Below are 11898 nucleotides of genomic sequence, written 5' to 3' on the forward strand. Positions count from 1 at the left end.
CCAGGGATGCACAGTGGCGCAGTTGGTAGATTTTAGAGCTGTTGCCTTGCAGCAAGAAGGTTCTGGGTTCGATTCCCGGCCTTTCTGCATGGAGTTTGCATGTTCTCCCTGTGCATGCGTGGGTTTTCTCCGGGTACTCTGGTTTCCTCCCACAGTTCAAAAACATGACTGTCAGGTTAATTGGCTTCTCCAAATTGTCCCTAGGTGTGTGTGTGCATGGTTGTGTGTCCTGTCTGTCTCTATGTTGCCCTGCGAAAGACTGGTGACCTGTCCAGGGTGACCCCGCCTCTCGCCCGGAACGTTAGCTGGAGGTCGGCACCAGCAACCCTCCCGACCCCACTAAGGGACAAGGGTGCAGGAAAATGGATGGATGGATGGAAACACTGTTGCCTTGCAGCAAGAAGGTCTTTGGTTTGAATCCCGACTTTCCTCCGATCAGTTCCAGGAATCATCCCTCCAACTCCAAAGTCGCTGACCGCAGCTGTTCTCCCGGCCAGCAGGCGGCAGTAGTTTGGAGTCAAACTGGGAGGAGAAGAAGAAGAAGAAGAACCGCTAACGCTCCCCAGGCTCAGCCGTTTAAGGTAAACACGTTATCAGCCCGTTAGATTGCAAAGTGAACGATAGAGCAATGATACCTATGCAAGAATTTCCTGCTAACGTCTGTTAATTTCACCGGGACGCCATTAACGGTTTACCGTAAGCAACGATAGCATCTTAGCTTGGACCTGCTAACATCACTGAAGGAAGCAATGCTAAAATAATAACTTTAATTTTGTAGTTTCTCCGTCTGTTTTGCCGATGTAGGTGACTCTTACTTATGATAAGTCCTCTTTCTGACATGATGTGTTTTTTGTCCTTTGTATTAACCGGAACGGATTTTGCAGAATGTTTGAGCAAAGTAGTGTTTTGAGGTCATTGTGAACGATAAAGTGTCAGAAATTAATCCGTTATCAACACGAGATCGGTGTTACTTCCGCTAAACTGGTAGGTTTTGGGTTTTACGTTTACATTTCAGAGCGTTAGTTCAATGGATTTTATTTATGATACAATAATTCACAACACATCTCATCAAAAACGCACATAAACAATCATTCTGATTCTAGTTATCAAACAATTGAGTAAAGTTTATTTTATTGTTTTAAATTGAGAAAAAAAAACAAAAGTTTTATTTAAAAAAGAAACCAGGCAAATTGCATTGAGTCATTAACTTGCACCGTATTGTTATTATTACATATAATAATTGACATATATACAGCTGTAGCTCAAATAGTTAGAAAAGTTAATTCAAAACAGTGCGCATTTATTACAATATTTCCCATGTTTATGTCTGTTCATTTTGATGATTTTCAGCTTGCAGTTGATTAGGAATCAGAAATTCAGTTAATCAGAAAATCAAAATGTAACATAAAACAATAAAATGGGAGTTTTAATGCAGAAATGTCACGTTGTGCCCACAAATGTTTATTCCTAGAAGCTAGCTGTTCGTTCTGTGTTTCATTCAAGTGTACTAATGTGAAAGTTGAGTGGAAGGAGGAAGGGTGGTTGAAAATGAAGCACCATCTGAGAGTTTGTGGAAGATTAATTAATTGCATGATAAATTAAAACAAGTCCCTAATTTCAATTTGCACGGTTTGTTGTTTTTCTCTTTTCCCTTTTTCTACCAAAAACTGGATGACAAATTTGTTTACAGTCTTCATAATTCATTTTATTTGTTGTTTCTGTTATTTTGTTTATTTATTTTGGATAGTTAAAATGTCTTCCAATGCAGTGTTAAATATTCACTAGAATTTAAGGTTTATTAATATTTTAGGATATGTTCTTGGATTATTATTCCTCTATCGTTATATTACTTGAAAATGGTCTCAAAACAACAACGTTAACATTTTTTGCAATAATTTCTGGGACAATTTATCATCCAGCAGAATTTGCTGTCGTCATTTTGACTCATGTTTCCTTTTCTTTTGATTTTAGGCCTAATGAGCGTGTTTCTCTCCGGATTGATCTTGTTTGAAGAAACTTAAAGATCTGGAGTTTGCTTACAACATGTCTCAATCCACCCAGAACCAGAATGGGCCGCCAGCGAAAAAACTTCCCAAGGGATTTTCTAATCCTGGACCTGCACCCCAGTTGACTTTTCCTGGATCTTCCTCTCTTGCCCACTACCTGCCAGCTCAAAACGCATCTGAATCGGATAATAATAAGTTGGTAGACCGTGTCAGGCGTGTGGAACATCGGGGTATGAACTGGAAGACTTACTTTGGTGAAAGAAATGAATTTCCTTCCTCCTCTGCAAGGCCGTCAACATCCCGTGTAGCTCCTGATTTTGGTGATTTCTCCTTGGACTGGCTCCCCATCTTCAAACCAAATACCAACAACATTCCACCAGAGTTTCCGTCCGGTTCTGACGGCAGCCTGGAGGTTTTGTCTGGTGAACAGAAAGACGACACGCCGTCCATTCCAGGGTTAGGAGACGATGAAAACCCAGTTCCAGGCAGATTTGTTGTGTCGTCTGAGCTCAATCAGCTAAAACATACCAGAGAACCAGTCGCTGCGATTCTTCAGAGCTTCGGCCTCGAAGACGGATTGAAAAAACTCGACCCTCATATTTTGAAGCAGGTCAATCCTGCAAAGCTGTCCCGCGTCTTGCATCAGATTTTTAGCAAGACGGAAATAAAAGGAAAGTCTTCTGAACCCAAACCTAAACTAAGAAGTATCCTGAAGTCAAGCAAAGTGAGGGACTCTAGCGATGTGGGTGTAGAAAAGAAGAACAACGGTCGGGCTGTAGATGAGTTACCACTAGATAAAGAAAGTATATCGGTGTTAACCTCAGAGAAGACATCTTTGGCTACAACAGCTGGTGACCCACCTGAGCGATTAAAGGACGCAATACCTGCCACACATGACATTATTTCTAACAGTAACACTGAAAACAAACAGAAAAGAACTGAAAAGCAGAAGCCAAAAAAGAAGAAAAAAGCAAAAAAACGGAAATCAGAACTGAAACTGGACGAGCGACGACAGAACAAGGCGGCGAAAAAGACCCAGAAAGGTTCGTCTGCCGAAGCGCCACTCGGCAAAAAGTGCAAAGCCGAGATGTTGATCTTAAGCAAACTGCCTTCGATTGTCCGCGAGTGGGTGTTGAAGCAAATGAAACTGTCGGAGGGCAAGCAGCCGACGCTGGCCATGATCGAAGACTATAACGGCGTCACGCCGAGGTTGTTTCCCCACCGGTGCTCCCTCTGCGGCGTAACCTGTCAGACACCGGGGGTAAGAATTTCACTTAAACTACATTCTGCTGCTGCACTGGATGAATTAATTGATTTGAATTATTTAAGTTAAATTACGACATTTTATATTAAGTTAATTTTATTTATTTTTCTATTTGTTATGATTGACGTATTCTAACACAAAGGGTTATCAGAAGTAGTGATTATTGTACAAAATGTAAAAAAATAAAAGCCTGATTTTCTATGGATACAAAATAATTACCTTTGACTACTATATTACAAGGTATTAAAGGAAAAAATGGTGCAAGAATAAACTATTACTAAAATAAAGTCGTGAAATTACAAGGATAAATAGTCATAATGTTACGAATGAAGTTATAACAACACAAGTCAGAAATTGTACAGGAATGAAGTCAATATTACCAGAATAAAGTCAAAATGTTATAAGAATAAAGTCATAATATTACAGGAATAAAATTAAAATATCATGAGGATAATAGTCATAATATAATAGTTAGAATAAAGTAATACTATTATGAGAATAAAATAATATTACGAGAATAAAGTCATATTAAGCAAATAAAAGTCATAATATTACAAGAAAGAAATTGTACGACAAAATTTAAATACGTGGTGAAGAGAGAGCTGAGCCAAAAAGCGAAGCTCTCGATTTACCGGTCGATCTACGTTCCCACCCTCATCTATGGTCATGAGCTTTGGGTCATGACCGAAAGAACGAGATCACGGGTACAAGCGGCCGAAATGGGCTTCCTCCGCAGGGTGGCTGGGCTCTCCCTTAGAGATAGGGTGAGAAGCTCGGTCATCCGGGAGGGACTCAGAGTAGAGCCGCTGCTCCTCCACGTCGAGAGGAGCCAGTTGAGGCTCGGGCATCTGGTCAGGATGCCTCCTGGACGCCTCCCTGGTGAGGTGTTCCGGGCACGTCCCACCGGGAGGAGGCCTCGGGGAAGACCCAGGACACGCTGGAGGGATTACGTCTCTCGGCTGGCCTGGGAACGCCTTGGGATTCCCCCGGAGGAGCTGGAAGAAGTGGCTGGGGAGAGGGAAGTCTGGGCCTCCCTTCTGAAGCTGCTGCCCCCGCGACCCGACCCCGGATAAGCGGAAGAAAATGGATGGATGGATGGATGGATGGAAAATTTAAATACGACTTTATTCTCGTATTATTTCAACTTTATTGTGATAATACTGTAACTTTATTCTCTTTTAATTTGGAAGATATTTTCATTAGTGGAGAAATAATGAGATAAAATGATTAATTTAGGATTACAGTCCTGATCAATCCTTTGCTGACAGGAAATTAGTAGTTTAACTCAAAATGTCCGATTTCACTCAATTTTATTCCCTTTGATCGGTGACATTCTTTGTTCTTTATTGGTATTTAGGAATTAAAATAATTTGAAATGTTTTGTTGTTTTTCTCTCTACAAGCTTTGGCTCCTCCACCTGAATGAAACGAACCACGTTGGGAACCGGATACTCCTGCAGCTGAAGTCAGTTTTTACTTGATTCTCCTTCTGACACTTTTATCTGAACTCATACTGGGTTAATTTATGGGTAGACAAGAAACTAACTTCCTCCTTTTCCTGGAGATTGTCACACAGTGCCTATAAAAACTATTCACCTCCTTGGATGTTAACATTTTTATTACTTGTACAAATCAACCATGAGCAACAGTCGACCGGTCTTTTAGTGTTGTAGTTCGGCCGCCATCCAGCAGAGGGCGCCGCCGGTCAGCCGTTGATACAGAAGCAAAGATGGCGGAGAGAGATACGGTTCAAACGGAGCAAAATGCACTTTATGCTGTTTTGTTTGGAAATATAAACACCCGATAAACTCCTTAGGTTTTCAATTTAATTCAAAATGACAAATAGTTTGTTATTCCTGAAGGAATACAGAGTTAATTCAAGAAATTGTTAAACTATTTTAATGTTTCTTGTTTGAAACAAGTTCAGATGTATTTGTAAGAAACATAAATACATTTTAACAATTTCTTCAGCATATTATAAAAATATAACCCTTTGTTATGAAAAGAAACCTAAAGTTTTTAAGAAACATGGCTGCTGATCAATTAATCCTTAGTCAATTTATATCAATTAACTCAGTTAACTCTTATAAGTTTCATCCATAGTATGAACCCTGTTAATGGTTAAAAAAAAATCCACATTTTGTTGATTATGATTGATTTTTAAAAGTAATAAATATGGTAAACGTCCAACTGGTAAATTTTTTGTTGTAGGCAGTTTTTCTTTTAGATTTAGGAGTTGAATTGTTTAGTAATGTGCTCTTTATGGTTCTTCTTCCTTGTGCTGAATTAGTATTTTTGATTCCACAGATATCCTGAGTGGGTTGCTAAGATTCAACCACTTCCCAGGTAAACTTCTGAGACAAAAGCAATCGACAGCAGATTGCAATTTTTACTGATCAGTAAAAATCAGTAAATATAAATTTTTACTGATTTCTGTTTCCTCATTTGTTTCCTTTTTGCTTTTTCTTGGTGAAAGAAAAAAAGAAAAAAAGTCACTCATAGATACTAAGAGTTTGAAAAAGCAAAAAATAAAAGCTGATAGTCACAACAACGAGTCCAACAACCTGCGGCATCACCAGAGTCGGAGATCACGATCTCACTCGCGCAGTCCAGGGCCTAATCAAAGGCCGACGGGAAAACGGCGCAGGTCCAGCACGGTCAGCTCCTCTGGGGATAAAGGAGAGCAGCGATCCAGAACCGACCCGTCTGTGGGGGAGAAAGCTGATCCAGAACCAGAAACTCCTGCCAGGTATACTCCAGAATCAGCCGCCAAAGTCCTAAACATGTTTGGACTGGACAAAGAGGACCTAAAAGAACTAGAGTCATACCCCGAGGATCAGCTGACTTCTGAAAATCTACATCTGGTTTTACGTGAGATTTTCTTGCGGAAGAAGAAACGAGCTGCAGAAAACCCTCTTGAACCCAAAACCGACGAAACTGGAAGTCCGGACAAAACGCCTCCTGGTCCTCTGAAGCCAGTTAAAGTGATTGACTACAGACATTCTGCTAACTATGTTGCCGTTAGCGACTCGATAGAAACGCCCACTGAGGATGATCCAAGTCCCGCAAGTAGGAAGGAGTCACCACTGGAAGAATGTGACGAACCAACACAGAAAGACATCCAGCCGTCCAAGTCTATAAGAGTTAATCCTCAACCTTCTCTGAATCTGACGTCCAAATCCAAAAAACCCAGCAGTTTAAAGGTTAAAGGTCAAGAAAAAAGAGTCAAAGACTTGAAGAAGACAGCTAAACTGAAGCATAACATTAAAGCAACATGTAAAACTAGGAAAGCTTTGTCGTGTGGTGTTTCATATGCAAAACTGTCTCCGATCAAAGTGCCGCCTGTTAAGACCTTTACTTCCAACCATCTGCCAACACTGGCCATGATTAAAGACTATATAGGAGCCGCGCCGACAAGGTTCCCACACATCTGCTCCATCTGCAACAAGAAGTGCTTCCATATGGAGGTGAGTGGATGTTAGCTTACAGTGAAGTTAGCAAAGCTTTAGAACATTCATTCTTGAGTTTTTTATTGAACAAGCAACTAGAGCTGAGAACGGCAACAGCTGTTCGTATCCTAGCAACACGAAACAACACAGAAGACAAGATGGCGGCCAGCGCCGTAGCAGTACCGCAAAAATCTTTCCAAAAATAAATCACCCACTTGAACCCGCTGAATTACACCACTGGGCAATGTTTTAAACATGCCACACCCATAGGGGGCAGTGTAGGGAAAAGATAAAAACTCTACTAGCCAATCACAATTCTTCAAAACAACAACGCTTCCTGTTGGGAATTAAAACATGGCAAGGCAACAGCTCTACCAACTGCTCCACTGTGCAGCCCACAAATAAAGACTTTATAAAGTATACGTGCTTCTGTTTGTGACAAAACATAGAAAACCGACAAGGAATGAGAATACTTTAATATCTAAAGCACTGCAGTATTAAAATATCACTGTATTTGAAAAGTGTCAGATGACTTGATTTTGATTTAGGTTGAATATTTGTGAATATGCTGTTGTTCTGGCTCCCAGGACTGGCTGTCACACCAGAACTCCAGCTTTCACCTGGAGAGCTGCACAATCCTCCGGACACAGTAGGTCCTCTCCTAAACTCTGCCTTAAAAACAATAAATAAGAATATCTTTAGTTTAAGTGTCCTTCATTTCTTCATGCGAGATGATGAATGCATTTCAGGTGTTTCAAACCAAACGAACATTTGAACTCGGATACTTAATATATAAAAAGGCACAAAAATAGTTTTTCTCACTGTTTGACATTAATAATTAAACAAACGTTTCTGTTTTAGGTTATGTAAGATTACCAAACTTTTTTATATTTTCTGAATTGGTTAAAGTAAACAATTCTGGAATTAAAGTCAGAAGTCTGAAATTATATTCAGAAGTATCACAGAAAAGTAAGAATTCTCAACAATAGACAGAATTTGTAAAGAAAAGTCAGAAATCTCAGACTGTTAGAATTTTTTATATAAAACTGAGAATTGTCAAATTAAATGTTTAAATTCTAAAAATAAAGTCAGAATTCTAAGATTGCAGTCAGAATTTTTAAATTAAAGTCAAAATTGTCAGAAAAAAGTCAGAACGCTCAGATGAAACTAGACATATTTCAGATTGACAAGAAAATCTTCAAATTTAAATCAAATTTCTCAGATTAAAAATTTAATTCTGACCTTTTTCTCACATTTCTGTTGAAAAGTACATCTTTCTTTGGTTTTTTAACCCTTCCATGGGCCTGATGCTCAAGAGGAACGCGGTAGATGTCTCGGTCGGGATGCGGGGGGGAAATTGACCCGTCAGACCGTCAGTTCCCAAAATCACACACAAAAACTAGTAAAATTATGCCAGACCGCGAACAGGGTAACATGACAGCAGGAGGGTTTAGTGGCCCAAATCCATTCACATAGGTAACAGCTGTTTATGCTAAGCTAGAGCATCTTAGCTGTCTCATGTATAGAATGAACATCGTTAGGAAAGAAGAAGAAGAAGAAGACTTCTGATGTTTTGTTTTTCTCCTCCTTGTTCCACAGATATCCACATTGGGATGGGGATGTTCTACCAATCCTCAGGTAAAATCCCTCCACTTAAAACAAGAAGTAAACTTTGAATCCTTTGAATTTCTAGTATTGTTTTAAATCATCATTACTATAATTTTAGTGCTGAAGCTGAAAGTCCATCTACATTACCGTTCCGTCGGCATGACAACGGTAACCTCCAGCAGTATTACGGCTCAGAGGGTCGAAGGAGCAGCTCCTGGTCCCGGTCTCGGTCTCGGTCCCGGTCCCGGTCCAGATCACCTTATGACCGTAGATACACCCGCAGGTTTGTCAGGAGATTGAAAAAGCAGAACCAGTTTATCATAAATAAATCCGCCTGAGCCACATTCTGCTTCTCTGTTAGGTCTCGATCTCCTTCTTGGTCGCCACGTCTCAAAAAGCCGTCCTCCCTTCCCTGCCGCTCACATTCAGGGAGTCACGAGAGACGGTCGTCCTCCGGGAGGAAAGACGGGAAACTGTCTTCATCACCCAGACGGAGCAACGAGAAACAGAATCTGGACCACAAGAGCCGATTGTCCAAAGAGAGTTCGGGTCCTCGTTGTGAGAAATCACGGGGAAGGAATCTACTACAAAAATCTGGTATTTTACCAGCACAGCAAAGAAATGTGTTTTATTTGTAAGGTTGTCAACATTAAAGTTTAACTTGTTAATATTACGTAATGCGGATTAATCACTCTACCTCTTTTCAGAGGTGGGTAGAGTAGCTAAAAATTTTAAATATGTTAAAGCAGGACCACTTCAACATATTTTTACTCAAGTAAAAGTAAAAAGTACCCATCGAAGAAATTATTCAAGTAAGAGTAATAAAGTATTTGGTCAAAAGTTTCCTCAAGTACTGAGTAACTGATCAGATTATCAATAATTTAATATTTAAAAATTACACTCTCAGACAGACCAAAACATAGTTAATTAATATAAATACCATAATAATGAAATAACAAAACCAGACAAAAGAAAAAATTTTCAAAATCTTTTTTCTTTTTTTTAATTCAGAACTTATCAGATTTTAACAAAATCTGCAGGTGTGTCTGTGGCTGGTTAATTTCTGGTTTCAACATGTTTGTTTTTCATTCAGTGGGTAGAAAATCCTGAAATTTTACTCAAGGAAAAGTAGCAATATGTCATAAGTAAAAAGTAGAGTTTAGTAAAAATACTCCTAAAAGTATTTTTGTCCCCAAAATTATTCAAGTAAATCTGATTAAATGTAACTAGTTTCCCTCTTTTGACCTAAAAGCCTCTCACTCGCAGAATGTTACTTAGGTCACATGGGAAGCGACGAATGAGAAAGTTTCCCACGTGAAAGTTTCCCACGACATCAACAAAAGAACAAGCTCAAAATTTCTCATAACAAATTACACCGGTGACTCGGCTGGATGAGGACAAGTCGCCTCAGTGCAAAATTTCATAGGAAATTAATGGACATTTCTAAATTAATATGTAAAAGAAAATGGCTTCCTCGAAACCTTCCTGAATATAAAAAGCTGGAAAAATGAGAATCTTAAGCCATGTTTGGCTTGAGACAACAAAACATTTTCGTTGACATTTTTTGAAAACAGGCATACAGAGGCTGTTTATGATGTGGACAGTTGCCCAGGGCGGCATCAGAAAAGAGGGCGGGGGGCACCAAAGAACTAGAAAATAAAATATATCTTCACTATCAGTTGAACAAGTTTGCTACCACTTCTATGTATGTGCAGCGGACTAAGTTTCCCCTAGTTGCTCTTGTGTACTGGGAGATTACGTTACCTGCTTTCTGCTACAAAGAAATCAGATAATTGCTTGAATTTAATTGGTTGAATTGGAACAGAAGGAGGGAGTTTGTGAAAATCAGAATTGTGACTCTGTTTCTTTGTATTTCTTTGTCCTTTTTGCTTAAAATCTTTTTTTTTAAAGCGGCGCTTGACAGGATTTGTTCGACATACTCTTCACCATCCTGCAGTGACGCCAAACTGGAGCATGCAAAGGAGCTGGACACGAAGCCGCATATTGAAGGGAAGAAGAAGAGTGCTGGCAGATCTGTGGTCGGTGCTGAGGGGAAGGATTAATACAGTTATTGTTGTGTTTTATAACAAAGAGTTTAATAAAATATATGTATGGAAGGATTCTGGTGTCACCTTGATGCTCACTAGAGGTTATTCACTACTGAAGCAACAATAAACTGCTCTGAGCAAATGAAAAACATGAGAAATTATATTATTAAAGGGCTAATATGTGTTATCCATCCACTTAGTGTCATTTTACAGCACAATCAAGTAATTGTTACCTTCAGTTATTATAAAAATTCTCTATTTGTCAAACATTACTTAAAAGAAATTCGACTTTGTAACACTTTGAAATTGGGCCTCTGTCTCTTTAAGAAGCTCCTGGTCTTTCAACAACATTCCTCCATTAAAGGTGCAGTATGTAAATTTTATTTTTTTTAAAATAGGATTTTTACATATTTGTTCAACCTGTCATGACAGTATGATAAGAAACAAGTAATATGTGAAAAATAAAGCTCCTCTGCCTTCTCCCTATAGACCTGCTGTCGTCTGAACAAATGTACGTACTGCTCTCAGTCAAAAACAACCAATCAGAGCCAGGAGGAGGGTGTTAGTCCTGTCAATCACCCTTGTATACATCCTGTATACGAGGGTGTATACAACCTCCTCTTCTTCTCTGCTACACTACAGCCTGCCACAATGCTAAGACTAGTTAGCATGGCCACCCATGATGGTGAATAAAGGGTTGTTCTGTAATGGTAAGTTGTTTCTCAGTGATTAGCACGTTTAGCAACGCATACTCAAGATTAATTGACGGCGATAAGACTCTCCTTCTGGCTCTAATTGGTTGTTTATGACCAGGATCGTTGGATTTTTGCAGACTGCAAATATAGCTCAAGGAGGAAGTGGATGAGATTGATTTTGTTCAGATTATCATGCCGTCAAAACATGTTGATAGCTTTAACAATGATTATTTTTAAAATAAAAGTTACATACTGCAACTTTAAGTCTGTTTATGTAATCCATGGGTCTAACTCAGACTCCTGGACACCAACAAACAGCTCACCATGGGGTCCTTTATATGTGCCAAATATTCATCAAGTGGCATTAAGGACCAGCTGACCGCAGCGGGTAAGAGAGATCATTAGGGTGGAGCAGCTCAGAGAGGTGGTATGGGGCAAAAATGTCTGAATGATGAGAGCAAAGTGGAACTGGAGTCAGTTTCCTTGTTTTAATGCTCAAACTTGACCAAAAATGCTGATTCAGATGTTTAAAAGTGACGTAACAGAAGTAAGGTCTTTTTGGCCGTGGGAAAAATTTAATTTAGCTGTTTTTATTGATCAATACTCAACTGTAGCCACAGTTTTTCTATAACAATCAAATATTTGAAGTGTTTGCACTCTACCTTGGGTTAGTTTTTCCAATGAAGAAAAACGTGCAAACTATTTTTAAACTATATAACTTATAGCTTGTTATTGTATTTTTTTTTGTCACCACCAAACCAACTTCGTGGATAAGTGTTACACCACCATTGGTTTTGCTTTGAACTTTTTCCGCTGTGAGATTTAATTT

At 39.2% G+C, this 11898-nt stretch overlaps 1 protein-coding gene across 3 annotated transcripts; it reads left to right on the forward strand.

Moving 5' to 3' along the window:
* Positions 1 to 292: 292 nt before the first annotated feature.
* LOC103461076 (uncharacterized) lies at positions 293 to 10447 on the forward strand. Of its 3 annotated transcripts, none has more exons than XM_081599173.1 (10): positions 293 to 581; positions 1972 to 3267; positions 4673 to 4734; positions 5577 to 5615; positions 5746 to 6736; positions 7306 to 7367; positions 8318 to 8356; positions 8445 to 8609; positions 8688 to 8923; positions 10238 to 10447. In XM_081599173.1, exons 2-10 carry the CDS (start codon positions 2044 to 2046, stop codon positions 10387 to 10389), a joined length of 2970 nt encoding a protein of 989 aa, XP_081455299.1. In that variant the 5' UTR covers positions 293 to 581; positions 1972 to 2043; the 3' UTR covers positions 10390 to 10447. The 3 variants fall into 3 exon arrangements, with proteins under 3 accessions (XP_081455299.1, XP_081455300.1, XP_081455301.1); XM_081599174.1 differs by lacking the exon at positions 293 to 581 and adding an exon at positions 596 to 984; XM_081599175.1 differs by lacking the exon at positions 293 to 581 and adding an exon at positions 596 to 800.
* The last annotated feature ends 1451 nt before the right edge of the window (positions 10448 to 11898 follow it).

The sequence above is a fragment of the Poecilia reticulata genome, chromosome 18, assembly GCF_904066995.2.
Source record: "Poecilia reticulata chromosome 18, P_reticulata-male-v2, whole genome shotgun sequence".
Taxonomy (NCBI): domain Eukaryota; kingdom Metazoa; phylum Chordata; class Actinopteri; order Cyprinodontiformes; family Poeciliidae; genus Poecilia; species Poecilia reticulata.

Bases quoted from the DNA above. Each gene is read 5' to 3' on its own strand.
- LOC103461076 (XM_081599173.1), top strand. From the start codon at position 2,044: ATGTCTCAATCCACCCAGAACCAGAATGGGCCGCCAGCGAAAAAACTT. The intron at 4,735-5,576 runs GTCAGTTTTTAC...TTGATTCCACAG, and splicing joins CGGATACTCCTGCAGCTGAA to ATATCCTGAGTGGGTTGCTA. The intron at 8,357-8,444 runs GTAAAATCCCTC...CTATAATTTTAG, and splicing joins GATGTTCTACCAATCCTCAG to TGCTGAAGCTGAAAGTCCAT.